This window comes from Dermacentor silvarum, chromosome 3 (assembly GCF_013339745.2).
Source record: "Dermacentor silvarum isolate Dsil-2018 chromosome 3, BIME_Dsil_1.4, whole genome shotgun sequence".
Classification (NCBI taxonomy): domain Eukaryota; kingdom Metazoa; phylum Arthropoda; class Arachnida; order Ixodida; family Ixodidae; genus Dermacentor; species Dermacentor silvarum.
Genome location: NC_051156.1, coordinates 114,547,181 through 114,565,285, shown reverse-complemented (window position 1 = coordinate 114,565,285; position 18,105 = coordinate 114,547,181). Strand labels below are relative to the sequence as shown.

The window sequence follows — 18,105 nt, the reverse complement described above, 5'->3', positions numbered from 1 at the left end:
GCAGAAACAGCTCCTCAAACTGCGTGAGGAGATTTCTGGAAGAGTGTGATACGTGTTCTCTGAGAAGGTTGAACAGGGAGAAGAGCATCAAAAATGTCGGCAGCCCAGTATAATATGACACTTTTTCTTCATTACGGTGCAGTGCGTTTTCGGTGAATTTTCCTGCTGATAGTTGCACCTTCGCAGATCCAAGCTCTTCTAGTAGGCTGACTACTTCCTTTTGAAGCTGAATGATATCGCTCCCAGTCATCTCAGTTTGGCAGCTTATGCCACAAAAAAAGAAAAGTGCAATACACGGATACATCAGATGATAAAATACCACATGTCAAATGTGCCACTCTTCATTAAACACTCTTCCCAATCAAAACATTCCAGGGTTTGCTTGCGCCAGCTCTGAGCACAGTTTACTACCAGTGCTAAAAAGCAGAAGCTACAAAGGTCGGACTCGTTACACAATGACACTCACCAGATTCCAAGGACTTCACTGCATCAGTCTCGTCAGCATGTGACCCAGGTGGCATATGTTTCCGGCTAGATGTATATCCGCGGCTGCAACTGCATTTGTAAACGAAGTAATCGTGAAGTCTTCGCCGGTGAAGCGTTTTTGGGGCTCAAAATACATGCACCAAACATTCGTTACCTATCGGATGGGATTGCTGCCGTTGGATTCGTCATGCTTTCAGCTGAATGTATCGGCTCCCGCAAGCCGCTTTAACATCGTGTGCTAAATGCAGCGGAGGCGAAGGAGGAATTTTTCTCATTAATAATACTAGTCACAACAATATATATATATATATATATTGTTATATATATATATATATTGTTATATATATATATTGTTATATATATTGTTATATATATATATATATATATATATATATATATATATATATTATAGCGCAGACGGCAAGATACAGCAAGGTTCACGGCCAAACAAGATGTCAAGTTTGGTGCTGTGACTACTACTATTGAACAAGCCTGTACGCCACCAACGATAACAAGTTATGGCTGACTATAGCTTAGTGCGTCGCGGGAAACTTGTGTTGAAGGGCCGCACAACGAAGTGAGAAGCACAAGAGTAAGAGCAAGTCGAAGCAGAGTTTAAGTGGCGGTGACGAAAGGATGGAAAGTCAGGACACCGTCAGCCACGGAGGCTGGTGGGAGCTGAAAGCGTTCGAAGAGTACACGGGTCCCATAGCCATCGAGTTCACTCCGTACTGCTACGTGTCGTCGCAGGATAATGGCTTGTTTGTACTTGGCGGGCCGCACCCACCTGGCGAGGGCCCTTTTCCAGAGGAGATTCTGACTGCTGTCAAGTTGTCGGATACGAAGATAGCCCTAAAATCCGGCTACGGGAAGTACCTTTCTGTCCAGCCTGATGGCACAGTCGTCGGACGGTCAGATGCCATAGGCCCACTTGAACAGTGGGAACCTGTCTTCCAAGATGGTAAAGTGGCTCTTCTTGCCAGCAACAGCTGCTTCCTCACAGTGGTTGATGGTACAGATATAAAGGCCAGTTGCCGTTCTGCAGGCAGCAATGAAATGATGGATGCGAGAGGCCTAGGGACCGATGACGTCACAGTCCGAACTCACGTCGTCTTCCTTCACTTTCAATCGTCCTCCCGTATCGTAGCAATTCCCCCCTTTGCAGACGATGCCCACCGGCCGAGTCAGTTGGAGTTCCGGTGGTGAAAACGTTTAAGACGGGCGACATGGACGACGTTGGTCTTGCTTGAGCGGCGGCCAGTAGACAAGAGTCGACAAATCACGTACGTGACATCACTGAGACGTGCCATAACGACAAAGGGGCCGGTGTAACGGGCCAAGAACTTTTGGTATAGGCCGCGCTTCCGAAGTGGCGTCCATAGCCACACCAAATCACCTTTCTCGTACGATACGTGCTGATGGCGCTCGTCATAACGGGTTTTAGAGCGTTCTTGGGAGGCAAAAGTACGAAGGCGGGCGATGCGCCGGGCCTCTTCTGCGCGGCAAAGTGTTTCGGCCAGAGAAGTTTCGGCGGTTTCGGAGAACGGAAGGATAGAATCGAGAGCTGTACGCGGTTGGCGGACGTATAGGAGATAGAATGGGCTGTATCCGGTGGTTTCGTGTTTTGCGGTATTGTAGGCGAAAGTTATGAAAGGCAACACAGTGTCCCAAGATTTGTGAGCGGAATCAACATACATCGCAAGCATGTTGATGAGAGTTCTGTTGGTCCGTTCAGTTAAGCCGTTAGTCTGTGGGTGGTACGGCGTGGCGTGACGAAAATGAGACGTCGAAAGCCGGAGAAGCTCTTCAACCACATCGGCAACAAATTGCCGGCCACGATCACTGATAATAACACGAGGGGATCCATGGCGTAAAATGACGAATGAGAGCATGAAGTGTGAAACTTCAGCGGCCGTTGCTACACGAATCGCCGCACTTTCTGCATAGCGTGTCAGGTGATCGACGCATACTATAATCCATCGGTTGCCTGTCGTTGATCGCGGCAGAGGGCCGAGCAGGTCAACACCAACTACCTCAAACGGTGAAGCAGGGGGCGTGATGGGATGCAGAAGTCCGGGAGGGCCGCTAGTTGGGCGCTTGTAGCGTTGACACAGTTCACAGCTCGCAACGTACGCTGCTACACTTTGGCGCATCTTTGGCCAGAAGAAACGTTCTTGTGTGCGCTGAAACGTCCTGGAAAATCCCATATGTCCAGATGTAGGGTCATCGTGCATTACTTGTAGCACATCACGTCGCAAGCTTGTCGGCACGACTAGAAGCAAACGGGCACCCTTGCCAGAATAATTTTGCTTGTAAAGAATGCCATCCTTTACAACGTAACGGCGTTGACCGTTCGCTTCGGAGATAAATAGAGGAGCCAGACTGGTGTCGCTGCGTTGCTCCGTGCGAAAGGTGGTAAGGTCAGGAAATAGAGGGTCAACAACTGCTAGGTATTCATCGAAATTGTCTGCGTCACACTCGGTCGTCGAAAGGGGAAGCCTTGATAAACAATCAGCGTCAGCGTGACGACGACCGCTCTTGTAACACACTTCAAAGTCATATTCTTGTAATCTTATGGCCCAACGAGCAAGACGGCCGGATGGGTCGCGTAGTCCGGTGAGCCAACATAACGAGTGATGGTCGGTGACAATTGAGAATCGGCGTCCGTAGATATACGGGCGAAACTTGTGGACAGCGAAGACGACCGCGAGACATTCTTGCTCCGTCACCGTATAGTTGCGCTCAGGTTTACTTAAACAACGACTGGCATAGGCAACCACATGTTCTATGGTGTCATGCCGTTGAACCAAGACGGCCCCGAGGCCTATACCACTGGCGTCGGTGTGAAGTTCGGTTGCAGCAGATGGGTCATAGTGGCGAAGTAAGGGCCCTGAGGTCAGTACGAACTTGAGCTGCTTAAATGATGACTCGCATTCTGCTGACCACTGAAAAGGCACGTCCTTGTTGAGTAGACATGTCAGGGGGTAAGCCAGGTCGGCAAATTTAGGCACGAAGCGACGGAAGTACGAGCACAAGCCCAAGAAACTTCGCAACTCTCGTAGTGACTGCGGTTGTTTGAAGCTGCTAACTGCAGCGACCTTTTGAGGGTCAGGCCGAACGCCGTGCTTGTCGACAAGATGACCAAGAACCAGAGTCTCACGGTTTTCGAAGTGACACTTCTTAGAATTCAAGGTGAGTGAAGCTCTCTCAAGAGATGTAAGAACGATGTCAAGACGGCGATTGTGCTCCTCAAATGTACGGCTAAAAATTACAACGTCATCAAGATAACATAGACAAATTTCCCACTTCAGTCCACGCAGAATAGTATCCATGAAGCGCTCAAACGTGGCTGGGGCGTTACACAAGCCAAACGGCATTACATTGAATTCAAACAGACCATCTGGGGTTACAAAGGCCGTTTTCCTCCTTGTCATCCGAATGCATGGGAATTTGCCAATAACCGGACCTTAGATCCACGGAGGAGAAGTACGAGGCAGAATGCAAGCAGTCAATTACGTCATCAATCCTGGGAAGCGGGTATACATCCTTTTTGGTGATAGAGTTGAGACGTCGGTAATCCACACAGAATCTCCAAGAACCGTCTTTCTTCCTTACAAGGATCACAGGTGCAGCCCAAGGGCTGCATGACTCCTGAATGACCTTCTTCTTGAGCATTTCTTCCACCTGTTGAGCAATGATTTTGCGCTCTGCAGGTGAGACACGGTACGGTTTCTGCCGGATAGGATGAGCAGATCCCGTGTCAATCACGTGACGAGTACGTGACTCTGGCACATTAAATTGTTCCTCGCTCTGCGCAAAATCAAAGACTGCGGCATGCTTGGCCAGGACGTGGACCAAGGCTCGGCGCTTCTCTGACGGCAACGACTTGTTGACCATAGCCAGAAACTTGTCCTCTGTAGGGTGAGTGACAGCCACGTGGTCTACTGTTTCGTTGCTTAAAGCTGCGATACAACGACTGCTCGCATTTTGTTCGAAGAGAGCAAGCCGCATTCTACTGGGTAGCACGACAGGCTCACTAGAACAATTCAGCACCCATAATGAGGATCGCCCATCGGTAATAGAAATTGCGCAACGAGGCACGAGCACATTTTTCTTGACGCAGTTGAGGGGGACCGGCTCCACAAGGACATCAAACGTCCCAGCGTCTACAGCAGGGGTATCAACGGGCACTATCTTGATCGACTGGGGCGGCAAGCAAATATCGTCAGTGACGGCGAGGGTACCATGACAGCGCGGAGACCCCTCAGTAAAAGCGGATAACAAAATTTCACCAGCGCCGCAATCCACAGTGGCGCCGCACTCTCGTAGAAAGTCGATCCCCAAGATTACGTCGTGCGTGGAGCTAGCCAGAACAGCAAATTCCACCTTGAACACTCTGTGGCCTAAAGTTACACTCGCAACACACATCCCGACAGGGTACAGCGACTCCCCACTCACTGCACGGAATGTGGCACAGTTGTCCCAGCAAAACATCACTTTGGGTCCTAGCCGTGATTTAAAATTTAAACTCATAACCGAAACAGCTGCTCCAGTGTCTATCAAAGCCATCGTCGGAAGTCCGTCTACGAGGACGTGAACCTTGTTCTGCATCATCGAAACTGGTGGAGGCATGCGTGTGTGTTGTGACAAATGTTCGGCGACCTCACCTCCATCGGCCGCACCACCTAGTTTCCCGGCGGTGGGGAAGTGACACGGCGACCAGGCGATGGAGAACGGCGCCGGCGTGCAGTTGGGGGCGTCAAGCTTCGTACGGAGGCGGGCGAGTCGCTGCGGGTGTTCTGTCGGTAGTTGTTGCCCATGAACGTGTCACCACGGGAGTTCTGCTGGAAACTATTTCCGAAGTACGTGTCCCTTGTCCAGCGAGCACTACCGGGCCGATTGTTCCGTCGAGGAGACGCCGGCGGATTCTCGTAAAACCGTGGTTGTCCGCGACGGCGCTCAGGGCAGAATCGAGCCACGTGTCCACGGACACCGCACTGGAAGCACACAGGTGCCTCACGCAAATCACGAAACCTTCCACTAGGCTCTGTGTATTCGTGATGATCGTCCCACGATGACGCCATGGTACGTGGTTGGTTGAAGGCGTGCTGCGGGCCATCACGACGATGTAAGTCGTAGGTTGGTCGTTCCGGTGCTCGTGATCGAGGCGCATCGTCATGCCCCGTGGCATGAACGGACGCACACGTTGCGTCGTAAGGCAAATAGGCATCGCTGACGCGTGGTCTTGTCGCGGCGACAGCTTCACGTCGATCAAGTTCTTCGCGTACGATTTGTCGTATCGTTGACGCGAGATCGCAGGGTGGTATAGGACCGACGTCAACACTCGCAACGGTGGTGACGTTGGCGAGTCTACCAAACTTAGGTGTAATGCGCTTAGCCTTGAGAGTCTCAAACGTGCGACAATGTTTGATTACGTCGGCGACAGACTCCAAGGTGTCCTTTCCTATGAGGAAGTTGTAGACGTCCTCGGCAATCCCTTTCAGAAGATGTCCGACCTTGTCTTCTTCTTTCATGCGAGGATCTACAGACTTGCACAATTTCAAGATTTCTTCAATGTAAATTGTGCAAGTCTCGCCTGGCACTTGAGCACGCTGCATCAAAGTCTGCTCAGAGCGCTTCTTCTTCAAAGATGGGTCCCCAAAGCAGCTCTTTACTTCATCCACGAAGTCTTCCCATGTGGCTAGAGTTTCTTCGTGGTTTTCAAACCACACGAGCGCCGTGCCTTCTAGAAACAATGGCACGTTGGTCAGCCGGGTGTCCGAATTCCAACGGTTGTATCGACTCACCCGACTGTAGTGGTTCAGCCACTCTTCAACGTCTTCTCCGACCTTTCCGGCGAAGGTCCGTGGCGCCATGTAATGTTGCCACGTTGCGCCAGACGAAGTCAGAGCGTTGTCACCGTTAGGAACCGTGTCCATTGGAAGCGGTGGTAGTCCGGCCAGGCGGCGGCTTCGGCGTATTTTCAGATGTTGCGCTTCCGTGGTCGTTCGTCCTGGACTTCTCTTCGTTACCCAGCACCTCCACCAATACTGTTACGGAGAGATGCGTTTATTAATGAAATGATGGATGCGAGAGGCCTAGGGACCGATGACGTCACAGTCCGAACTCACGTCGTCTTCCTTCACTTTCAATCGTCCTCCCGTATCGTAGCAATTTATATATATATATATATATATATATATATATATATATATATATATATATATATATTGTAGCGAAGAAGACTGGCGCCCTGTGTGACTGGCGCGCCCTGTGGACGCACTATCATCATCGGCCCGCCGACGAAGACGGGCTCGCGCTCTCGGTGTCCGACGCTCAACTGAGACGGTCGCGTTTCTGAGTCGTCAATAAACCCCATTACATATTTGGTGGAGCTGTGCTGGGTTCTACTTCCCCAACCCTGGAACTACGCAATCGGACGCTGCCGGCCATCATGCCTGACGACGCCAGCCAACAACACCTCCGGCACCGCCACCATTGATCTGTCCTGGCCCTGTGCGTCAACGCGATCCTCCCATCTTCAGCGGCTCCGACGAATACGACGTCGAAGATTGGCTCTCGATCTACGAGCGGGTGAGTGCCCCCAATAAATGGGACGATGCTACGAAGCTCAGCTACGCCAACTTCTATCTTACGGGTGTCGCTAGCGTGTGGTACCACAACCACGAATCCGACCTTCGCACCTGGTCCGATTTCAAGGCGCGCATTACGCAAGTGTTCGGTCGCCCTGCGGTGCGGAAGCTCCGTGCCGAAGAGCGCTTGCGCAGCCGTTCCCAGCAACCCGGTGAGAACTTCACCAAGTACATAGAAGATGTTGTAGACCTTTGTAAGCGCGTCGATCCATCGATGACTGAGTCTGACAAGATCCGCCACGTGATGAAGGGAATCGAAGACGACGCATTCCAAATGCTCCTCTCGAAAAGCCCGCGGGCCGTGGTCGAGGTCGCTGAACTTTGTCAGAGTTACGACGAACTCAGGCGGCAACGTCTGCTCACTCGACGTTCTTCTGTTCCCGATGCTTCCGTTGCAAGTTTAGCCGCTGTCACTAACAACGACCATCTGCTCGGCGAAATCAAGGAATTTATACGCTCCGAAGTCGCCCGCCAGCTATCCCTACTCACCGCTGTCCCCGGACCTACGCCGTCCTTGGCTCCTCCGTTGCGTCATATGCTCCAAGAACAAGTGTCCGAAGCCATACAGTCTCCTCGTGCAGTGCCACCATTGTCTGTACCTCTCAGCTACGCCGAGGTTGCAGCACGGCCACCCCCATCGACTTTTTCAGCGCCACCGTTTGCTGCACCGCCACGTCCAATCCCTCCAGTGTACACCTCCAGATCACCAGCTAGCACGGGACCCTGGCGTACACCCGACAATCGCCCCGTGTGCTTCTTCTGTGGTATCCCTGGTCACGTGGCACGGCTCTGTCGCCGTCGCTTATGGCTTCAAGGTCATGACCAACCTGTCTCCTCCTACGTTTCGCCAGCTTCGTCCTTCTCACCGCCACGTGATTCGCACTTGCCGTCCACGCGCAACGTCATTCCTTCTGCCCGTGATCGTCGCTCGCCATCCCCTCGTCGCCGCTCACTTTCCCCCATGCGGCGGCGTCCGGTCCCATCGGAGCAGGAAAACTAGCTACCGCAGTTCAAGAGGCGAGAACTGCGTTCCAGTCGAACCACACAAGGCCTCGCTCTCTTCCGACGAACGTAATCGAAGTGTCTGTTGAAGGAGTCGTCACACTGGCATTAGTCGACACAGGCGCCGCCGTTTCAGTAGTTACGGAAGAACTTTGCCGCAAGCTTCGAAAAGTAATGAAGCCCTTATCTGCGCTGTCACTCCGGACTGCAAGTTCCCAGTGCATTACCCCTGTTGCCGCATGTACCGCCCGCATCGTCTTTCAAGGATACACGTATACAGTCGAGTTCGTCGTCCTCTCATCCTGTTCATACGACGTCATCTTGGGGTGGGACTTCCTTTCCGATCATCAGGCCGTCATTGATTGTTCTCGCGCCGAAATTGAATTTTCTCCGCTTCCCGACACCCGCTCACATGAACTTGACGATCTCGGCGACAAACTGGTCGTTACAGAAGACACCACGATCCCTCCGCACTCTTCGGTGATTGCGCATGCCTGCTCTACTTTCGCCACTGACACTACTGCCCTGTTTGTCCCATCGGAGATTTTTGTTCGCCGACATTGTTCTCTTCCCTTCGCTGTCCTAACTGTCAGTGGTGGCGGCACGAGACTACTGGTTTCCAACGCTAAGGCCACGCCCGTCGTCTTACGCCGTGGCGAGTGCCTTGGACGTCTTCAGTCTGCCGACTCGGTTACCATCTTTGACGCGCCTCTTGACGACACCTGTTCAGACGTGAACTCGTTGACCTATAGCTTGCATTGTTCCCAGCCTAGGCACGACGTCTTCCATAGTTCAGTGGATGCCCTCTTGAGCCCTACGCAGCGTTCGCAGCTTCTCAGCCTTCTACGGAAATACCAATCTACGTTCGACTGTCAACACGCCCCATTAGGGCGCACATCGACTGTACGTCACGAGATCGACACCGGCACCCACGCACCACTGCGCCAGAGGCCTTATCGTGTATCACCCCCGGAGCGCCATGTTATTGAAAACCAAGTAAGCGAAATGCTTGAGCGTGGAGTGGTTCAACCTTCTAATAGTCCCTGGGCGTCGCCTGTAGTCCTGGTTAAGAAAAAAGATGGCTCAATTCGATTTTGCGTTGACTACCGCCGTCTTAATAAGATAACTCGCAAAGACGTCTACCCTTTACCGCGCATCGACGATGCTCTGGATTGTTTGCAAGACGCGGAGTATTTTTCTTCGCTCGATTTACGCTCAGGCTATTGGCAAGTGCCTATGGATCCTGCTGATCGCCCGAAGACAGCCTTCGTGACCCAAGATGGCTTATATGAATTTAACGTTATGCCGTTTGGGCTTTGCAATGTCCCTGCTACATTCGAACGAATGATGGACAATCTGCTTCGTGGGCTCAAATGGAAGACATGCCTATGTTACCTTGATGATGTCGTCGTCTTTTCTCCAGATTTTCCCACACATCTGTACCGTCTCGAACAAGTCCTGCAGTGCATCACCGAGGCAGGCCTCCAACTCAACTTGAAGAAATGTCGCTTTGGAGCCAAGCAGCTTGCTATACTCGGACACGTCGTATCGAAAGATGGCATACTCCCTGATCCTTCGAAACTTCACGCCGTCGCCGAGTTCCCGAAACCCACGTCTCTGAAAGAACTTCGGAGCTTTATCGGGCTCTGCTCCTACTTTTGTCGTTTTATCCGGAATTTCGCTTCTATCATTGCTCCGTTGACTCAGCTGCTTCGCGGCGACACACGACTTTCTACTTGGACCACAGCTTGCGACGATGCGTTTGAAACCATGCGGCGTTTGCTCACTTCGCCTCCCGTACTGCGCCATTTGGACCCCACGGCCCCCACGGAAGTCCACACCGACGCCAGTGGCGTAGGACTTGGTGCCGTGCTTGCACAGCGAAAAAGTGGGCATGATGAATACGTAGTAGCCTACGCCAGCCGAACACTAACGAAAGCGGAATTTAACTACTCCGTCACCGAAAAGGAGTGCCTGGCTATCATCTGGGCCCTTGGAAAATTCCGACCCTACCTGTACGGCCGCCCCTTCGACGTCGTTACAGATCACCATGCTCTATGTTGGTTATCGACTTTAAAAGATCCGTCTGGCCGCCTTGCGCGCTGCGCTCTACGGTTACAAGACTTCGACATACGCGTCATTTACCGGTCTGGCCGTAAACACACCGACGCGGATGCCCTCTCTCGGTCGCCTACACCAAGAGACATGACTTGCATTACAGCCATCGAATCGGCGTTTTCGTCGCCTGTGCCCGTCAACATGGCTGTGGAGCAATGTAAAGATCCCTGGATTGCGGCACTTATGGATTGCATTTCTGACACTTCAACAACACGCCCTTCACGTGCTATCCGCCGCCACGCTTCTCATTTCGAGTTGCGGGATGGTGTTCTCTATCGTCAAAATTACGCTTCCGACGGTCGCAAATGGTTGATCGTCGTTCCCCGCCATCTGCGCACAGATGTATGCTCTGATCTCCATTCAGACCCGCAATGCGCCCATGCCGGCCTCTTCAAGACTTACGCCAGGCTTCGCTCCCGCTTTTATTGGCGTGGCATGTATAATTTTGTGCGACAGTACATTCGCTCGTGCACAGCGTGCCAACGACGCAAGCTTCCTGCTCCTCGTCCTTTTGGTCCTTTACAGCCCATTCCTTGTCCGTCCCGACCATTTGACCGCGTCGGCATCGATCTCTACGGCCCTCTTCCCTGCACATCAGCTGGCAATCGCTGGATTATTGTCGCTGTCGACCACCTCACCCGCTATGCAGAAACTGCGGCACTGCAAACAGCGACAGCCCGCGACATTGCGTCCTTCCTACTGCATCACTTCATACTGCGTCATGGGGCACCACGGGAACTTCTTAGTGACAGAGGGCGTGCGTTTCTTTCCGAAGTTCTTAACGCCCTTCTGACCGCGTGCCATACCGTCCATCGCACCAGTACAGCTTATCATCCGCAAACGAACGGCATAACAGAACGGGTTAATCGTACTTTGGGCGACATGCTATCCATGTACATGGCATCGGATCATACCAACTGGGACCTCGTTTTGCAATATGTTACGTACGCCTATAATACCGCTTCACAGGCCACAACGGGATTTTCGCCATTCTTTCTCGTATATGGCCGTGAACCTACATGTACGCTCGACACCATTCTCCCCTACCGGCCTGACCCATCAGAGGGCACGCCTCTGTCTGAAGCCTCCAAGTATGCCGAGGAATGCCGTCAGCTGGCCCGTTCGTTCACGGCGGAAGACCAGAGTCTCCAAAAATTCCGTCGCGATGATGACCGACCTCCGTGCACCTACCAGCCGGACTCACTAGTCTGGCTGTGGATACCTTCAAGCACCCCTGGTCTATGCTCTAAACTCCTCGCTCAATACCACGGTCCCTACCGCGTCGTTGAACAGACGACGCCGGTCAACTACGTCGTCGAGCCGCTAACGCCATCTACTGACTTGAGGCGTCGTGGACGCGAGACAGTCCACATCTAGAGACTTAAACCCTATTACGACCCCCTTGTCCTCTCCTCTCCTTGAGTCGCCAGGATGGCTCCTTCTTCTCCAGGGGGCAGTTGTAGCGAAGAAGACTGGCGCCCTGTGTGACTGGCGCGCCCTGTGGACGCACTATCATCATCGGCCCGCCGACGAAGACGGGCTCGCGCTCTCGGTGTCCGACGCTCAACTGAGACGGTCGCGTTTCTGAGTCGTCAATAAACCCCATTACAATATATATTGTTTTGGGTAAACAGTAAATACTATTTCTGCATAGTCGTACATGCTTATAAAATATTGATATTGTAATGCGGAAGAAGAAACAGGTGTCCTTGACTGGGAACATATCGAAAAGATATTCGTTTCACACGTGCTTCATTTGGCAATGGCGTGTTATTCACCGTATAGTTCTCAGAACCAGCCTCTCCAATTCTACCACCGCGGCCGCGATTGCCGGTTCACTTTCTTACGCTTTCACTCGCAGTCACAGCGTATGGCGCGCGGCGACGATTTTATCGCCGTTGGACTTTATACGGAACCTCACGGCGACGGCGCCGACGACGCTGACGGCAGAAATGCGCTTGGAATGTCCATATAATTGCTATCGCAGTAAAACGATATGTACGTTTAATAGTCACCTTGTGCTGAAGTTGTTGCATCAGTTGTTTCCGAGAGCAGAATATTTATATAAAAGCAGGTATTATTCGTTATTGCTGACAATCACCCGCTGAAAATTTTGGTTGCTGGCCTAAGGGGCCAATCAGCTGCCCTTGTACTACTTCGCCAGATCTAATGCGCACGTCATGAAAATGCACAAAATTAAGCACTGCCATAAGAGGCATTCTCCATCTCTCAGCGATGGCGACAATCAAGAATGATTGATTTGAGACCATTTGGTGCTATCAGTATCTTCCATAAGTGTGCTCTATTTCGATTCTCTTACTTAGATAAAATATAAACTTGCACAGAATGCAGGAGGCCAGTGAAGCATCGCAATCTCTACGCAAATTATTTAAGTGAGTTGTGCAGTAGCAAGTTACTTAGCTAATACGCAGCCACATTATAAAAAGTCAAAAGTAGGTAGGATAGCAAAAACATCCGGCTAGTACCTGTATTTCATCTGACAGTGAACCAAGATTATCAAGGCCCTAAGCTTTGCAATGAAGACAGTGATCTCGCCTTCAGTTACAAGGTCGATGTAGCAGTGGTTTTGTTTGCCGTTCTGTATACGTAACTGCATTCGCATGCATATGACAGCCAAATGAAGTGGAAGCTCGTATGGGTCAAGAAGCAAGGTATGACAGAGCGCTAAGCTAAGTCTGCTGTTGCTCCAATTCTACCCCGCAGCAGCCTATAGGTGACGAATGCATGTTCGTGGTGTCTGTTCAACTTGTACCGGCCTCTACTAACAGTACAATGCTACAATTATACAAAATATTGCATTGTAGTTCAATTTAACAGAAAACATTGTGCAGCTCTTGCAGTAGCACCATGCGCGGGGCAGCACGGGAAAGTTAGGAAAAGTTTGTTGCCATTCTTTATTTTCATAAGAAACCACCGGATGGTTCATTGGGTGCAGCTTTGTGACGAATGTGGAATATGTTCTGCGTGATCTTGCAAAGTGGAGGTGTCGGGTGTGCTCTACAATCATTTAGTCACAATTTCATCCTAATAAATTACTCACACTACACGAGTAGCCATACAAATGGGGATAGCCCCATAAGCACTGTGAAAGCGGGCACCGAAATTTTCAGTCAAGAGGCAACACTGGTTCTGTCTCTGTGCCAACCATAAACCTATTCCCCAAGAAAACATGCAATGCGGCAAATTTGGGTATGCATACACATGTATCAATCATATCCTCGAATCACAGGTAATCTTTCATTCCATCCCGTATTGTTTATTTTGTACAGCCGTCTCCACACTTAACTCGAACGCTCCGCAGCGTGGCCTGACCGGCTTGTGATTGACGCCAGCGCCGTTGTGCGCAGTTATCTTGATATGTTTGCGGCGACTGACGATAGCTGAAGCGCAGCTCGATTTGACTGTTCGACGTGTCTTTCGCTTGGATCTGGCCGGCGGGTTGAAAGCGCTCAATTGTAAGGGCCGTTTCGCCACGTTTCGCTCGTGGCTGGGGTCCCACCGCTCCCAGAAAACACGTTGCGGTTTGCTTATCTCGGCAAATCTAAATGGCGTGCGAGAGCTCGCTTTACCGAGATAAGCGAACCGCAACGTGTTTTTTGGGCGCGCGTGAGATTAGAAGACCACGCTGAGGAACGCTCCGCAGGTCATGCTGCGGAGCGTTCGTGTTAAGCGTGCTGATGGCGGTACATACGTTATTGCAGTGCAGTGTGTGGAGTAAAGCAATCAGAAAAATCACAACTGCGGGCATTGAATACATTGAGGGCAACTTGGCTTGATGCCTACATAACGCACTTAAAGCACGTGAAATTCACTGAAAGCATCATGTTGCTATATATAGGTCAGCTTAGGATCAGCCGCTTTATTGGATACTTGTTCAGTCTATTACACCTGAAGGAAACAAGATAGGACAGTGCCCCCCCCCCCCCCCCCCCCCCGGCACAGTTATATTGCTGCAGGCATGCTAGAACAGCATGGCTATGCGCAATCATCCCTTTCCACCACTTTGAAATGAATACGGTGAAGATATGTTCCAGAATAAGCTTAAAAGCATCGCCGTCTAGCTTTCCCAAAAGCCTCTGAAATGTGAGGACGGACACTCCACATTGCTGTGTGACACTTACGGTTCGTTGTTACGAACCACAAAGATGGACAGAAATGATACAATACAAGTGCTTGCATTGAACCATCTCTGTCTTCCTCTGTAGTTTTTTTTTTTTTGTGCTACAAGCACGTGAAGACATCTGTAAAGTCTACGCAGAAATACCTGCTCCTTCACTTGATGACTGAGTGGTTGGAAACTCTAAATGGCTTTTAAATAGATCCAATGACTCAGTTTTGGAACGCAAACAAATAGGCAAATATATTTTTCTGAAGAGAAACACAAGGACGAAGCGTTGTTTTCTTGATGCTGAAACTGCGGTGCCGCGAAAATAATGTTTTATGACCAATTTTTAAATATTTTGGTTCATTTGGCCCTTTCGGGTATTACAGAACACTTCTCCAACTCAAAGTGCACCTTCATTGCCAGTAAACGGGTTATCAGGCGCAAGTAGAGTATGCAAATATCCTCGAAGTTATGACCGCAAGGGGCAAGAACTTTTGTATGGTGTCCCCACGCGGCTTTTTATTTTATTTTGATAATTTATTTATTCATTCCATACTGCGGACTCAGGGTCCAAGCAGGGTGGACAATACAAATAAAGACAAAGTAGCAATAAAATACCTACAAAATAACAACACCGATGCAGGCTCCAAAATGTTAATTCGCAGTCTGATAACTTGCTTCAGTGAGGCAATTCCATTCATGAATGTTTGAACAGGCGAATGCGAGCAAAATAAATCTACTCTTACACCTTTTTTTTGCACAGTTTAGTTTACGGTAAGTCGCTATTTCGCTATTGCAAATGCATAATTTAATAATACAGCTTAATATATTATCGCTAAATTCTGTCCTCTCAATTATATAACAAGGGTCCTATTGTGACACTATGCATACGATAAGTATAAATAAGCCGATTTTGCAACCCAATATGAAATTTTATTCAAGCAATCATGGAATTTTATGGTCGGTTTATCTTTATAGAACTACTGAGGCCTTGCTTCACCTAGGTGTCTAGACGGCCGGTTTCCTCATTTATTAAATTCTTAGTCAATTTGAAGTTAACTTTAAACCCTCAGTTGTAACACAATTGATAGACCCGGTTAGCACTGTCGCTCGCACGTACTTTTTAAAGGGAAATGTGCCTCAGAAAGCTATGTTGATTAATGATAAAGCTCACAGGATGAACATTACAACTTGTATGCAGTGTAGGTTTTTGTTTTTGAATAGGTTTTAGGGCATTAAAATGCTATTTAGTTGCGTTTCTATGTCACCAGCAATATGTATACGCGTGGCATCCGTTTCTTTACGAAATTGTTCCTTGTGCTTAGAATAACGAAGACAATTTTCAGAGTACACTCGCTTCTTTAATCGATTCTTTCTAACAAGGAGCATTGAAGAGCTGCTCAGATAACTTTGGTTAGTGGGCCAAGGAAATGAAGGTTTCATACTTTGAGCCTTAAAACAGCCGGTTCATTGCGGCATGCTGCCTTTTGCATGGTTGTTTGTTTTCCGGTGAAAAGACAGCCCTTAAAAGTTCGAGAGTGTACTTGGTCGGCAGTTTAGAATGATCAGGGGTTCGGCACATATATTTATAATTAAGTACACCATGTAATATACATCGTATGCGTGATTACCATTTATAACTTCGTCGACTCATGACGCTTTTTATATGCCGAGATTGTAAGGTAGAAGTGTACAAGTTCACGCAAATGATGCATATCAAGATTGTTTCTGTAGCAGGAGAAAAAAGCAGCTGATCTTTTTAAGTTTGCGATAATACACCGAAAGAAACTCAGTGTTTTGTAACCAACATGGAGATGTTATGACGACAAGTAAAAGGCACATTTTATTCATTACTAAACCGCAGATCTCATTCTTTTTATCAGAATTTAGCGGCTTAGTAAAAGAATTGGCATGATCACTGCTAAAAACAGATAGAGAATTCATAATCATTATTGTTTACGTGCAGTAGGTTCCGAGCATTAAGCTAACGGGAAGCGAGGACTCCATCGAAAAAAGAATAACACTTATGTTTGCATACAATTGTTTATTTTACTAATTCGCAGATTTACAGGTAACATCCGTATTCTTTGTCAATCTTGAACCACACAGTGGTTGGTTTCTCTCGGATAATTCTCACAGCATAGTAATCGAGCGGCACATTTACTCTGTAAGAACTTGGCCTGTCTCTCTCTGTCTTTACGAACACGGCTACAGACAGACAGACAGACAGACAGACAAAGAACGTTAATGAACACGGCTACAGTAAAGAAAATGAATATGTGACTTCTGGCTGTTGACGCAGTTTTAATAGCAACAGAAAAACGTCTGTGCATGTTCTAGTAAGCTCATGAAATTACACTTGGAATGGTAATTTAAGAAGAAATAAAATAAAACAAAATGGAATCTCTACTAGAAAACTAAGTGTTATCGAGCCTTTCTGTTCGCATAAGTGGTGATATAGAATCATGCGTTTCAGCATTTTATTGTGACTATTAATTTAGTGATATAAATAATGATGGCACAAAGAACAGCTAAAGGACGTTAATTGGAACACATGGCTAATCGCAACTGCAGTAGCATCTAAGATGTTCCGATGGCGTTGGTAACTTCCGGCGGCTTTGGTTGCGTCATTTCAATATGCAAAATTTTCCCTTCGCTTCGCAGGTCCTGGTGTTGAAGTAAGGATTGAGGAAGTTTTCCATAAAACTAGCAACCCGCGTGAATACCATGGGCAACGTCGAGTCCCCACAGATGACAGGGCCACCCGAGAGGACCCCCTGCAAAAGCCAGTGACCCCCGCTGTTTTGCATAACAGGTGCTTCACTGCCCCCCTGCAGAAAGAATGAGGTGATCTGATTAGACTACTGTGAATAGTGCCATCGTGCCCCGCACGAGCCCGGAAACGTGTCTATGAGAACAAACGAGGTCCTGATGCATCAGGTTTGGTGCTTACACAGAAAAAGGCGTAGGCAAGTACGGTGCTTATTGGCCTGGTATTTAACAGTCCAAATGTAAATCAGCCAGGTATAAAGTTGGTAGTGTATCACTAATAAGTAAAATTGCTGGGTTTTCGCCGAAAGAGAAAATTGTGATTTGTGCGACCAAGTAATGGTGGAGCTGCAAAGTAACTTCAACTACCCTTGGAGTTTTTCGACATGAGTTCCAACCTTGATATACTTCGTATTTTTCCCATTCAGGTCTCACTGTTACGTTGCTGCCACAAACAAAATTCCAACCCAGAAACGCAGCAGCCCAGTCTCGAAGCTGGCGATGACGATGTGGTGCTGCTTTGAACTGGTTGTTATTAAGCAAGGTGATTATGAGCGGACAAAGTATTACAATGGTATTTTATATATGATTCAAGTGTCTTGAAGGTTGTATCGGGCCATCGTGAACTGCCATTTATTTCAAGCATATTGCTTTTAGAGCATGGTAACTAACTCCACACGGCGCGAATACTCTTGTTTAGTGGGCTTATGATAGGGATTCCCAAAACCCACTGTTTCGTAGGAGCGTCTGCTAATAATTTTCAGGATACACCGGCACACGTGATATGTTTCGCGTTGGGCCTGCTTATTTTTAAAAGTAACTGCAACAAAACACAAGAATGCCAAGAGCTTCGATTGCACTCTCTGGGAAAAAAGGTAGTAGTACTTGCTACCTTTACGAATTATGAGGTTTTACGTGCCAAAAACACCGTCTGATTATGAGGCATGCAAT

The 18,105-nt window shown here is 49.0% G+C and overlaps 1 protein-coding gene across 1 annotated transcript; it reads left to right on the top strand.

Annotated features, from left to right (window-relative positions):
- The first annotated feature begins 920 nt into the window (after nucleotides 1-920).
- On the top strand, nucleotides 921-17,678 carry LOC119444691 (protein FRG1). Its single transcript, XM_037709053.2, has 2 exons — nucleotides 921-1,551; nucleotides 17,583-17,678. The coding sequence occupies exons 1-2, from the start codon at nucleotides 1,123-1,125 to the stop codon at nucleotides 17,676-17,678; spliced, it is 525 nt and encodes a 174-aa protein (XP_037564981.1). The 5' UTR covers nucleotides 921-1,122.
- The last annotated feature ends 427 nt before the right edge of the window (nucleotides 17,679-18,105 follow it).

Bases quoted from the DNA above. Each gene is read 5' to 3' on its own strand.
- LOC119444691 (XM_037709053.2), top strand. From the start codon at position 1,123: ATGGAAAGTCAGGACACCGTCAGCCACGGAGGCTGGTGGGAGCTGAAA. The intron at 1,552-17,582 runs GCGAGAGGCCTA...TTTCCCATTCAG, and splicing joins GCAGCAATGAAATGATGGAT to GTCTCACTGTTACGTTGCTG.